Source organism: Toxotes jaculatrix, chromosome 13 (genome assembly GCF_017976425.1).
Source record: "Toxotes jaculatrix isolate fToxJac2 chromosome 13, fToxJac2.pri, whole genome shotgun sequence".
NCBI lineage: Eukaryota > Metazoa > Chordata > Actinopteri > Toxotidae > Toxotes > Toxotes jaculatrix.
In genome coordinates this window covers 23899033-23913467 of record NC_054406.1, presented here as the reverse complement: position 1 = coordinate 23913467, position 14435 = coordinate 23899033, and the positions used below count along the sequence as shown (strand labels likewise).

Sequence of the window (14435 nt, the reverse complement as noted above, 5' to 3'; positions counted from 1 at the left end):
TAACCTGGTCGGGAGCAGGTTTTATTCCAGACACCCAGAGTTTGTTTCTGACTCCTCCCCTGGAGTACATAAAAGCTGAACCGTTTCCTTATAATTGAGTCTCCATAGAACCTGCTTAAAATGGCATGTCCCTTTCTGGAAGACCCGATTGATGAGAAGCAAGACTGATTCGCAGAGAACTGCGATTGCGTCGGGCGAGGATTTTCCGTCCACGTTTGGATACGTTTTCATATCCTCCCGACTTTTTATTTGAACGTTATCGTTTTTCGTTACAGTCACTGCAATACATTCACAACCTCATCCGCCCTCTCATCACTCACATCACCCACCGTGGACGTGCACTCACCACTGAACAAATACTTTGCATTGCTCTACGTTTTTTTGCAAATGGAAGTTTTCTTTATAATATCGGCGATGCAGAACACATAAGCAAAGCAACCGTTTGCAGGGCTATAAGAAAGGTGTGCCTCGCTCTGAAGCGGTTTTTATCAGTTTTTGTTGTTTTTCCCTGACACAAACCTGTGAGAGCCATCAAAGAAGAGTTCCATGGGATTGCAGGTAAATAATTTTAAATGATTAATAACTTTTCTGTCAATAACATGTTGCTGTGACCTCTGGGAGCAATAATTTGAATGTCTTTTAGGATTTCCCAATGTGATTGGCTGCATTGATGGCACCCACATTCCTATCACTGCTCCTTCAGAAAATGAAGGAGATTATGTGAATAGGAAGTCCTTCCATAGCATCAATGTGCAGGTACATACATTGACTACTACTTTTAAATGTCAGAGCACAAATATTGCAACTAACTTGTCTCATTTTCTGTACTGTCAAGATCATTTGTGATGCAGCACACATTATCACAAATGTGGAAGCCAAGTGGCCCGGGTCTGTGCATGACTCCCGCATATATAGAGAGTCTACAATAAGCAATAGACTGGAACGTGGTAAGTGGTCTGAAACATTGCTGTTTGTCACCGCAAAGATCTTTGTCTAATTTTTCTGAGAAAAATATCAGAAGTAAAAAATGTGACTTCACTTGCAGGAGAGATTCATGGCTTCCTTCTGGGTGACAGGGGTTACCCCTGCCAACGAAATCTTATAACCCCTTACCCAGACCCTCAACCAGGACCCCAGCAGCACTTCAATGTGGCACACTGCAGGACGAGAGCCAGGGTAGAGATGACTATAGGCCTGTTGAAAGCCCGTTTCCAGTGCTTACGTCATCTCAGAGTAAGCCCTGAGAGAGCCTGTGACATAATTGTGGCATGTGTTATTCTCCATAATATTGCAACTATTAGAGGAGAGCAACACCCTGCCCTACAAATAGAAGACCCTGAGGAGGACCCCATCCAGCTCCCAGAAAATCAGGATGGAAGGGCAATCAGAGATCTGATCTGCAACAACCATTTTCCATGTTAAATTACAGCCACACAGCATACCACACTGTCACACGTTCATTTTATTTAGTCTTCCTTATATCCTACAGACAGACAGAGACAAAGAGAACATTTTTCTGTTAGTTTTTCATATTGCTCTAATAATACATTAAATTTACCTCTGACTACACACACACCTCCAGCTTGTGTTTAAGTATCTCGATTTCCAGATCTGCCTTTTGGATCTGGCGGTCCAGGTATAACATTTCCTTGTCCGTTTTTTCGATTTGTTTAAGTAGATGAATTTTGTATAACTCCTTGACTGGTAACTGGAAATCCACAAGAATATTGTTCAACACAGTCAATTATACAGAATTAAACTCTGTTGTTCACTGAAACTCTCACTGTATTCATTTGTTCTGCAGAAGTTGATGGACCCTCTTCATGCTGTCCAGTTATGCTCTGTTAAAAAAGGATGAATATGTTAGCTTCCATGTCAATATAAATCCATACAATGTAATGCTGATCTAATATGATACCTCTGAGGGCCTGTCTGTGACAGCAGACACAGTGTCCTCATCTTCATGTTCGTCATCCTTTGAAGTCAAGCATTTCATTTTGTGAACTTTATACCACTATTGGTTATGGGGTTATGGTGTGTTGAGGTACTTACAACAGGCTGGAGTTGGGCCACATGAGGCTCCAATAGGTGGAGACTTCCCTCAGAATCTATTGGATTCAGGAACAAACAGCTTTTGCATCTAAAAGAGGCTTCATAAAAAAAACAATATAGAAGTGTGGACTTGTTACATGTTATGAAGGCACTTGTGTCCTCAGGGCTGACTGGTTCAGATGAGCTGCCCCCTGGGATTCCCTCAGCCATGGGCCTTCCTGTTGTTTGGCTAAGGGCCCTCTCCTCTGCCTCTGTTAGAGGTGGTGGTGCAGGTCCTCCACCTGTTTTACGGGCCTCTGCCCTCTTTCTGTTGGCTAGGCAGGAGTCAAATGTTAACTTCACCACATTAATTAATGAAACATTACAGGGGGCAGAATGTGTGAAAACATCATGCAGGACTGAAAGAGCTGTTACAGTATTCAATAAATAAATTAAAAATATAAATAAAAATTGAATTACAATTAAATTGAAATAGACATATCAAATGTTACCAAAGTGAGATACAACCAGGCATGTTATATTTCCAACTCACCTGATTGAATTATATTTTTATATTTCATTTTCAACTGCCTCCAAGTCCGTTTTTCGCCCCCTGGGTTGCACCTGCATGAACAGGGGGTGATTAAAAACAAAACTTACGCATTGACTCGAGCAGTGATTTTTTCCCATGCGTTTTCTCTATCTTTTGCCGCTGCCACTGTGTTGCTTTTTTTCCGGAAAATATGCTCATATTCACCGTATGCCTCCATCAAAATTTCAAGCTCCAGGGGTGAAAAAAATGTTGAGCGCTTTCTTTTTGATCCCGCTTCCATGGTGAATCAAGGAATCGGGGCTCCATTGATGATGGCTTATTTCTAGTCGTGGTGCACGCGCTTAACTCGGAGTCAACATACTCAGAGTTGACAAAACTAATGTGAATCAGCTGTGTTGAAACAGGAAACTCAGAGTTTTTCATCTCAGGGTTTGTCAACTCAGGGTTAACACTCATACTCAGAGTTTGTTGAACCTCCTTCATGAAATCGGCCCCTGCTCATTTAATAGTGTAGCATAGTTGTTTTGTAGTGTAGGTGTGAGTCAGGAGTTATATGAGACTGCGTACTAATGGGTGTGTAGAAATATGCTGTTACAATGTTGTGTTGAAGCGGCAGTTTAATGTTAATGAAGCTTGGATTAATCAGTATAGTAGGCCTTTGTTAAAGTGTTGGAATGTGAATTTAGATATCCAGTCTCTTGTGGACACTTGCGTGTGTTGTTTGTATCATTTCTTACATCTCTAAGGCAGAGAGAGAGATGGGTTTGTTGTTAGGAAAGTTGTTGTTGTGCCCAGAAAGAGGCACAAAAAGACGCACAAAACGACGCCAATGTAAGAAGCTTTAAAAAGCCTTGGCAGTGTGTATTTACACAACAGGGATGTCAGTGCTCAGGAGGCAGTTTATAGGTTGAGTAACATGCACCTGAAGGAGTGCTCTAGGAAGGTTGTGTTTGTGCCCACAGGGGGACAATAAGTAGTTAAGATGAGTTTGCCTTTGAGTGTGTTGAGGTAGAAGGTGCTGTTAGTACAGATGAGATGTGGATGACAGGTTTTGTTGATAGATATAAGAACAGGCCAAGTGACAGCACTTTTGATGATATGTCTCTGGCGTCTTTTGCCTCTGAATATTGTGTCCTGTCTAAGAGTGAGAAATATGTGTCATGAATAGTCATGTTTGCTTTTCACTCACAAAGACTCCTGAAAAGTTTTACCAGAGTATTCTGCAGTTGTTTCTGCCACACACAGTTGATATACGGTTAAGCCATTTCAACTGTGAATCTCAGGAGGTCTATGAGTCACACCAGGTCAGGTTTAGGGATGGATCACTACATTCTGTTTAGTCTGTCGTTGATCTGAATAGGAGCATGTTTGAGAGGGAGACAGAGGATTTAGAAAACATTCAGAGTAGCATAGATTCTGATGATGTTGTAGAAGATTTGTAGTGTGAGCTCTGTCCACAGCAGGAATTAGAGCATTTAGAGAGCATAGATGAGTTAAAGGAAAGAACACAGTCTGTGTTTAGCTCTTGTTCGGTCTCTTAATGAGGCACAGTTGTTTGTTTTCTACCAAATTAAACAGTGGTGTTTAGAGAAGGTTAATGGTAAAAATCCTGCACCGCTGCATGTTTTTATTACTGGCGGTGCAGGTACTGGTAAAAGTCATTTGATAAGGATGATTCAGTATGAGTCAATGAGATTGTTGTCAGTGGCATGTACCCATCCTGACTCTGTGTGTTGACTGCTCGTACAGGGATTCCTGCTTATAATTTGAAAGCAACAACCATTCACACCACCTTTAGTATAGGGAGGAATGTTAAGCTGCCGTATGCTCCTTTGGGCGAAGAGAAGTTCAATTCTCTTCTCAGCGAATTAAACAAAGTGGTGACTTATCACCCTTTGGAAATGTTAGTGTGGTTGCTGATTTTTTCTAACTGCCTCCTGTTAAAGGGAAGCCACTGTATGTAGATGATTTTAGAAATACATTACGGACAAATGTATTTAAGGTGGTAGAATTAAAGGAAATAATGCAGCAAAAAGATAGTGTTTTTGCACAGCTGTTAAATCGGGTTAGAACGTGTTCAAAGGGAACAGTGATGCTGGACAGTGACATGCAGTTGAAGTAAATGAGCATAATAATCAACAGTTGTTGAAGTCCTGTCCAGAATATGTTGTTGTAGAGGCGAGAGACTCTGTTAATGACAAACTGAAGCTATTAGAAGGGCATCATGCCAAAGCTTCCAATACTTATTTGTCATAGGAATTATTTTTAGGCAAGGGTGCACGTGTCATGTTGTGTAAGAATGTAGATGTTTTAGACGGTCTTGTTAATGGGGTTTGCGGTACAGTGACTCACATTGTTTTCTTAGAAAACAAGAGGTTTCCTCACAAGGACTTTGTGAAGTTTGATGATGTTAATTTATTTTTTTTTTAATTTAGGAAAGATTTCTGCAGCAAGACAAGTACATGTGGCTTTAAGCCATGTTAGGAGTCTGTCAGAGTTAATTATTGAGAACTTGGAACAGAAGAAGATTTATTGTAAAGAGCATTTTGGCTGTCATTAATAACATGTGCCAGTTTCTTACAGAGGATGTTCCAAGGAGCACATCAAGTCCACATATTTTTAGAGTGTTTTGTATGAATGTGCAAAGTTTAACTCAGCATGTTGCAGATGTGGTGATGTGTACACAGCATTTGCAGCCTAACTGTATTACTGTAACAGAAACATGGCTTACTGCAGAATCCTTGCTAGATATGATCCAGATTGCTGGTTACAGTTTCAACCACTGTAGGTCACAGGTCAATTTAGTGTGCACAGTGTGTAGAATCTTTATGTACAACATAGTGTTAGTGATTGTTTATCGTCCACCATCATGTCCTCTGCCATTGTTTAAAGAGAATTTAAGGAAGTTGTTCCACCAGGGAGAGGCTGGCGCTCTCTCTCTCTCTCTCTCTCTCTCTCTCTCTCTCTCTCTCTCTCTCTCTCTCTCTCATGTAGATTTTGGTTGGTAAGGTTTGGTTATTTTATTTTCGGTTAGTGTATTTTTACATCCAACATTTTCACACATGCAGACATTCCCTACACCACTGACATACATATTCCTATATTAAGTTTTCAATTGATTATCCACCATTCTGTTTGTGTGATCTCTCTTCTTTTTGCTGTGAACTCTGAGCCGGTTCATGACATTGATGAAGTGTCAGTCAAACCTGAGCTGATACATGAGTTTGACTCTGAGGAAACTTGATTTCACTTCAGCCCTGGTGGAACAACACTCTGCATTTTTAGCACATGAGGTAACTAATTTGCTGTGAGTGTGAGACTCAGAGTGAGCAGTGTTGCAATATCTATGTATCTCTATCTATCTATCTATCTATCTATCTATCTATCTATCTATCTATCCATCCATCTATCTATCTGCAGGTGTGTGTGTGTGTGTGTGTGTGTGTGTGCGTGTGTCCTTTGATGCCTTTGATGTATCAACATTCTACAGCCTGATGTCACAGGCTGCAGTAAGTGGACACACAGCCAGAGACAAGTTCAGAAGTCAAACAGGAGCAGAAACAGTTGGACTGGACAGGACTTGCTCATGATTTAGGAAGAAAGAAGCACTCAGATATTTCTGCACAATTATTGACAAGGAAGGGAGGAGCTACTGCTGTTACAAGGACAAGAGGAAACTACAGGAAAGTCCAGATCACCTCCAAGGTTTTCAGTAAGTCAGTACATGTTAGTAGTTCATGTCAGTGTTTAGTTTAGTTCATTTTGTGGGATGTTTTGTTCAGATGATATGTTTGTTAACTTGATGTGATATTTAAGCACACAAGATCAAGATGAGAGAGAGAGACTGCAGGTGAGGCAGAGGTGGAGGGTGAGACATAATGAGAAATTACAAAGGTTCATTTGAAAATGTGTTAAAAAAAAAAGGTCTACTTTCTGAAGTCACTGTATGTGAACAAACCATATTTGAGAACGATGAGCTGAGGTTATTATTCCACATGTAAAGACTTTAATGTCATGAACTTTCTTGTCTCACAGAAAAATTTAAATGAGACAAACTAAATGCTTCATTTGGTTCTGAGCTGCTTTTACTCTTTTGGATTGATTTTCATTAGCGGGCAAAGTGTGGCAGGGAGATTAGAAGAAGCCCCTCCTCCAGGCATCACCACCTCCTAATAATCTGACCAAATTCTAAAGTATCTCATTAGTAAAGTGTTTACACTGATAATTAGAGCTGACACAATTAATCCGTCCATGGATTAGTCCAGGGGAGAGCCAACAGAGGATTGGTTCTAGCTGAACTCAGGCACAGGGAAAGATCTCAGGAGAGCTCGTCAGACTGCACACTGCTGGCTCATAGTTGGACACAATTAATCAACAACAATTAATCAGTTATTTCAATTTACAGGTTATTTCTCAAGAGAACATGTTTTCACAAAATACAAAAACATTTGCTGCTTCCAACTTGACATGAACTGCGTTGGATTGTCCAGGTGTACCTAATAAAGTGAGCACTGAGTGTAGTTCTCATGAATGTGCAGTGAAGTGTATGAAATCCACTGTTCCAGCAGTGAGCAGCAGCTGGCAGCTGTTTAGTATGAACAGGTCCAACGTAGGTCAAACGTGCTGAGTAGACCTGCGTCAGACATGTGTCTGATGTGTTTGAAGGAGTTTTTTTGAGTCTCCACAGACAAGTGAAACACATTTCTGTGAAGACTTGTTAGTGTGCTACACCTTAATCTTTGTTTCCATGACAAAATCATCAACAACCAACTAAATCCAAAAACAACCATTCATAACAACACAAACCATAGAAAATGTTCCAGCTTCCTCACACATGTACAATGATGACCTTGATGAATAGTTTATTTCTCAGAAACAATATTCAGCACTACAGTTTGTTATGAAGCTTGATCCATTAGGTAGAATCGGGTCCAAAAACTGGACTGATATTATCCAAACACTTCATGAACCTACAGATGACTCTGTCCCATCAGGAGTATGAGAGGTATTCACCCATCTGATCATATGATACTGGCGTGTGTCTGTGCTGGGACCTGCTGAAGATTCCTGTTCAGAGGTCTGACTTGCAGCCACCAGCAGCATTTTGGGACACATTGGGACAGAGCTCCTTGATCTGTCCTCTCCACTGGAAAGACGGGGCAATGAGCACGAGATGATACAACATCATTTTACCAGTTAGCAATAGTTACACAACCACCCTCTGACCCACAACGTACATGTCAGGGACAGTGGATATAGTTAATCCACTATGAGCACAGCTGCACCCACACACACCTGAGGAACAATGAGCCACAGTGAGGACCAAAGGGAAGTGGCTGCCACATGTATTCACTGTATATGAGCAGGGGCTGATTCATAGCACTGTCTCCTCTTAGCTGCAGAAATCAGACTGGTCCTACATCCAGTCCTCCATGGAAAACCACCTCTCTCTGCTCCACAATGCGCACAACATCTTTGTTACTCCAAAACATGGTGAGGATCACAGCAGTGTGTGTTCCACTAGAGGATCCAAACACTACATTACTTTACCACCAACCTTAGAAGATTCACTGGATTTTTTTTCATACAGTGTATTTGTAATTTAGCCAATAAAATTACAGCATTAGAGTTACGCTTAAATAATAAAAATAATAATAATAATAAAAATAAAAAAACAGAGACAGGAAGAAAAAGTGACTTTATAACCTCTTCACTGAACAGGAGTCTTCTGCCCTCCAGTGGTCACTGTCAGTAACTACAACTCTGCACACACAGCACTTACTGATACTGATGTTTACACCGACATTATTCCACATTTACTGACTTATTTTAGCTCTAATGTTCATCAGTCTGATAATGACTCTCTGTATGTGAACACACATATTACACTGCTATAAATACTGATGTCTGACTGATGGACAAATAATCAGAGAGGTTACTGCCCTCCAGTGGTCACACTGACAAGTGTCCAACAGGACTCACACTGATTATTAGGATCAATATGTACCAATCAGTATTGATGACATCAGCAGGAAGATGAGGACTGGTCATAGTTTGAATAATGTTCCATGTATTATTCCATCCATGTTTTCACTACAAGCAGATACACTGTAAAAAAATGTGACAACTAAAAGGATCACTGTAAAATGATAAATAGGAGATGAACTGTAAAAAATTCTAGCATTGATTATCAGGAAATACACTGTAAAAGAATTTAATGGAGACTGTGCACTGTGTAAAATGGCAACAAAGGTGACAGGATATATCCAATAAAAAATGATGGTCATAGATGAGCTCTGGACTAACTTACAACCAGAGGATGCACTGTAAAATATTACATCAATTCAATTCAATTTTATTCTAATAGCTCCTTCCACAATCAAAATTATCTCAAAGCGCTTTACAGAGGCCCAGAGTCTGACCCCAGAGCAAGCACTTAAGGCGACAGTGGCAAGAAAAAACTCCCTTTTAACAGGAAGAAACCTTGAGCAGAACCTGGCTCAGATGGGGGACCCTCCTGCTGATGGCCGGGCTGGGTGAAAGGAGGAAAAGGAGGAAGATTCAAAGGATTCAAGGATTCAAAGGCTTTTATTGTCAATTCACCATATGTCAGACATACAGGGGAATCGAAATGTTGTTTCTTCTCTCAACAATGTGTGTTTTACAATATAAATAAACAATTTAAACAAAACCAGCTAAATAAACAAACTTTCACTAGAATATAAATATATAGTAAAGAAATATATGGAAAACAAATATATATATATATGTATACATATAAATATGAATATGAAAATTGCAGATTGCTGAATAGTGCAAATGGTTATGTGCAAGTTGGCCAAAAGATTGTCTTAGTTACAGAGTCCAGTTGGCTGTGGGGGTGGGGGGGTGGGGGTCAGCAGAGTTGGAGTCCAGGGGCGGGGGGCAGGGGGGGGAGGTAGTGTACAGAGTTCAGTGTCCTGACAGCCTGGTGGATGAAGCTGTTAGACAGTCTTGTGGAGCGGGCCCGGAGGCATCGGAACCGTCTCCCTGAAGGCAGGAGGCTGAAGTGGGGGTGTGAGGGGTGTGAGTTATCTTCCACAATGTTGATGGCTCTGCGGGTGATGCATGTGTTATAAATGTCTGTGAGGGGCAACAGAGGGACACCGATGATCTTGGACAGCTGGGATAGGACAGCTGGGAATGGAGGAGAGGAGGAGAAGGACATGCAGCATATAAAACATGATACAAACAGGGTTGGCAGTGAACAATGTTAGAGGGCCAGCATTCAGATTACAGAACAGTTAGTGGATACTGTGTACTCAGCAGATTACAGTTATGATAGGAAACAGAGCACAGAGGCAAAAAGCTGTCATGATTGGTAATTATTTACATTACAGTCTGTATAGAATATTAATCCAAAATGTATCTGTAGCAGAATGGAACCCTTGTCTTCATATTTACTGCTTATTAATTGTTTAGTTTGCTCAGCTGTTCATTTATTTATAACTAAGTAGTGTGGCCCAATATAAATAGTACAGGCATTGTAATGTTGTAGTTTCACCACAAGAGGGAGTGGGTGGTTTGGAGTCGTTCCTGGTCAGTGGACGTCGACACATCATTGAGTTGCTCCAATGACGCATAGACAGGAGCGCGTCATGACACGACGGTTGCTGAAAGTTTACTTTCACTTTTACTTTCACCGAAGTTTGTGGTGCAGATGATTTTCTCTGTCTGAAGGTAAATGTCAGCACTTCTAATGTTTTTCTCGTCAACACTTCCTGTAGTTACCTGGATTATCTGATGTACGGATTTGGATGTTGTAGTGTTTTTTTATACTGCGTTGTGGTGTTTAGTTGTATAGACTCTGAGTTGTCAATCTAAAGTCGAGGTGAGGCAGGAAGAGGTCCGTCATTATGCGCCATGTTGTGTGGATATTTGCGGTAGAAGCGGTGGAGTCAGAGTAGAAGCAGAGTGAGCTGATGGTCAGTAGCTGAACACGGAGCCTTTGTTAGTCTGTGGCTCCACTTACTGCTGACTGAAGGCAGCTTTTCCTGCCTGAATCAGCCTGTGGAGGAGGCGGACCTGAGCCGCTGCTCTCCCGCAGTCTGAGCCGCTAAATGCGGTCTGAGCTCGGCCGGACAGCGGCTGGAGAACAGCTCTGACTTTCTCTGTCATTAGATGAACTCTACGGGACTGAGCTCAGAGGGACTGACAGGGTTTTTCAGGCTCTATGTGATTTTCAGAGAGACAGTTAACACTCCATCCACAGAGTCAGAAGCCTCCTGGTCCTATCAGGACAAACTCTACCTGATGAATTAGATGATAAAGACCCAAATCCATAAATACTCTCACAATAAAGCATCTCAGCGGCTCTGATAGGTGATTATATCTCTGTGGCTGGTCACAGTACAAACAGAAAAACTGTCTGTCAGGACATATTTCCTGTTTTTATTGATGTCTATCTGTGTCTCTGCTGTTTGGTTTGGTTTTGGTTTGTTGTTGCTGCTTCATATAGTTCAGACTTTACTATTAGAAAAGGCAGGAAAGTGCCAGGGGCCCCAACTAAAAGGGCCCCTGGAATAATACTGAGGAGAAATGAAGTGAGTCTCAGTTGTTTTGTGTGGAATAATCACCTGCAGCTTGTTTCATCAAGTCATTTTCTACAGAAACACTGCAGACAAACAGATTGTCAGATAAAATCAGTGGATCTCAGTCCATCTGTGTGTCAGTGAATGGAAATGGTCGTCTCTGAATCGTGTGTGAAAGATATGAAAAAGGAAAGAAGAGCCAATCAGTGGAGGAGCAGCTGATATTTCTATCTATTTCTTTCTAGAGAAAAGATCAGGGACATAAAGGTCTGGACAGATGAGTCTGTGCTCTCCCTCCAGGGATGTTTTAACTGCACAGACTGTGATGATTTCACACAGTCTGTGGGGATGATTTGGACTCATTGGTTGACATAACATGCTCATACATGATCTTTTGCAGTGATTACCTGTAAGTGTGTTAAAATATTTCATAACAAACCATGATTTACCAAATCAGTCAAAGCAGGATTACAAGTCATAACTGGAAAACAAGATGGCAGCAAACAAACTTGGTTCAGCCTGGGCAAGCATGGAAACTACAGCAGGCCTTCAGAGCACAGAGCTCGGTACTTGTGTCTTTTTAGATGGTTGGAACTCAGACACAGAGCTGGATAATGCTCTGAATTGTTTTTATTAATCGTTTTGATTCCTTTGGTTTTAGCACAGAAACTCAGCAACTGAAACAAACTTAAAGACACTGTGCACTTTAACATTGAGCTGTGTGATTCTGTGCAGTAAAAGGCCCCGATAATATATGTGGATGTTTAGTGAAGTCTTGTGCACATGAGCTGAGTCCTGTTTTTCAATATATTTTTAATAAGTCTTTACAGACACAACATGTCCCTAAGCTCTGGAAAGATGCTGTGGTTGCTGTCCCAAAACACTGAATGATGTTAGAGCAGTCGCCCTGACTTCAATTTGAATGAAAACCATTGAGAAACTGGTCAGATGTGAGGTCCTGAAGCAAAGTGAACATGCACTGGATCCTCTGCAGTTTGCATACAGGCCTCACAGAGGAGTGGAGGATGCTACAGTGACTCTGCTCAACATGCTTTTTAAACATCTGGATTTTAATGGGACACACACCAGGCTTTTATTTGAGGACTTGTCTTCTGCTTTTAATACAATCCAACCTCACATTTGAATTGAAAGGCTCCTACAACAGTTTGATTTAAATAATAATCTGGTGGGTTGGATTCTGGATGTTTTAACCAACAGGACACAGAGAGTGGGGGTCAACAGTACATTGTCTGACCAAAGGTGTTCTTCCACTGGCTCTCCTCAAGGGTGTGTGTTGTCACCACTATTGTTCATTTTATACACGAACATGTGTCAGAGCAGACATGACAGCAGAAGCATCATAAAGTGCTGATGACTCAGTGATTGTTTGTCTCCTCCAGGACGGTGAGAGCAGCCATGTACCAGTCATTGATGATTTAGTTCAGTGGTGTGAGGAATCCTACCTGCAGCTAAATGCTACAACAACCAAAGATATGCTCATTGATTTTAGGAGGAAACCCCACAGGCACCAAGTCACTTTAATTAAAGGTCAGACCATTGAGTATGTGCAGTCTTACAAATATCTTGGGACTATCACTGACAGCAAATTGACTTTTGAAGAAAATTGTGAAGTGGTTTGTAAAAAGGCTCAGAAACGTTTACACTGTTTAAGGAAACTTGCACATTTTCACATTGACTGAACCATAATGAGCATGTTCTCTCTCTTTGATAGAATCCATTTTATTATTTTCTTTAGTGTCATGGTTCAGTCAGACAACTTTAAAACAGAGGAACAAATCTACCTACAGATACAAATAAAGTAACATGAACCTGAGGATGATTTCAGTTGATGTGCAGATGAATGATTTGTGTTTTCTCTCCAGATGAAGGTAGAAAGTGTGTGTGAGCTGATGTGGATGTGAATTCAGCATCATGAATCAGTGTGAGGACAGAGAGGAGGGAGCCCCTCCCCCTAAAACAAGTCTGTGTGGGGACCATGAGATCCAGACCAAAGCTCAGAGGTGAGATGAGGATCTCTAACTGTCCATGACTCTTCTCCATGTCAGAGCTCAGCACTCACATCACTGCACCATCATTATTCACACTCAAAGCTCTGTGTGTGTTGTGTTGAAGGCCAGAGCAGCAGCACACACCAGACTCTGCTGGACCTGGACCTGAACATGGACCTGAGCCCAGCTGTGTGTCCATGAAGAGTGACAGGTCAAAGGGTGGTCTCATTGATTTCAAAGGACAGCCTCCCTCTGCTGCAAAGAAGTGAGCTGCAGCTGACTACATGTTTCTTCTTTACTATGAGAACACTGTATGAATAATAGATATGTTGTCCCTGTCCCCGTGTCCCTGATGGTCTTAATCTCTGTGTCCACCAGGATCCATCAGAGACCAGACCTCCCTGTACCTGAGCCCAGCTGTGTGTCCATGAAGAGTGACCGGTCAAAGGGTGGTCTCATTAATTTCAAAGGACAGCCTCCCTCTGCTGCGAAGAAGTGAGCTGCAGCTGAGTTTAAAATGTATCAGACAGCTGTCCAATATAACTGGTCTTCTATGAAAGATGAAGTGATTGTGTTTTGTCTCCAGGCTTCATGAATGACACAGTATATGAACATGATCAGGCTGAAACACAGGCTTTAGTGGCAAAGTTGATGTTTCTCTTTTCAAGAAAAGCACTTCTTATGTTCTTATATGTGTCATTCAGATCAGAACTAAAACTCCCTGTAACTCAGCACCTATCCAGTTCCAGTGTTTGTGTTAGTGTCCTGTAGCAGAGGTGAGACTTCTGTCAAACCCAGTGTGAGTCCTTAAAACTCATCATTTAAAAGGTGGACTTGTTGTGATGACTCTAGGTCATGAGGTACAGAACTGATTACTTGTTTCCTCTCATTGAGAATGTCACAGCACAGTAGTGTTTGCTTTAATCAGGACAGTCACCACAGAACATAAAAGCAGCTGCTGTTTGTGTACAAAGCATAAAACACTCACAGATGCTGCAAACATAATGTGAGCTAATTCTTCATGATTCCTCCACAGAGTGGACCAGGAGAGCTCAGAGGTTCCCAGTGCTCAGTCTGCCCAGCAGCATCAAACACACCTGGACTCCATATTTATGGTCTGTACATGGACAACAACTACTTTGACATCTGTTGTGTTGACAATAATCTCCATGCTGCACTTTTTAGAGCAGTGGATTGTCAGTGTGTCCAACATGGATCTGATGTTCGGCTCCATGGTTTTACTTTGATTGTGTCATTCATACAGTTTTCTGT

General features: G+C 41.4%; 1 protein-coding gene across 1 annotated transcript; it reads left to right on the top strand.

Annotated features, from left to right (window-relative positions):
• Positions 1 to 120: 120 nt before the first annotated feature.
• Positions 121 to 1422, top strand: LOC121191503 (putative nuclease HARBI1). The gene is given in 5 exon segments (XM_041052670.1): positions 121 to 151; positions 154 to 558; positions 644 to 756; positions 836 to 947; positions 1046 to 1422. Coding segments are annotated over 5 exon segments (1038 nt in total).
• Positions 1423 to 14435: the final 13013 nt, after the last annotated feature.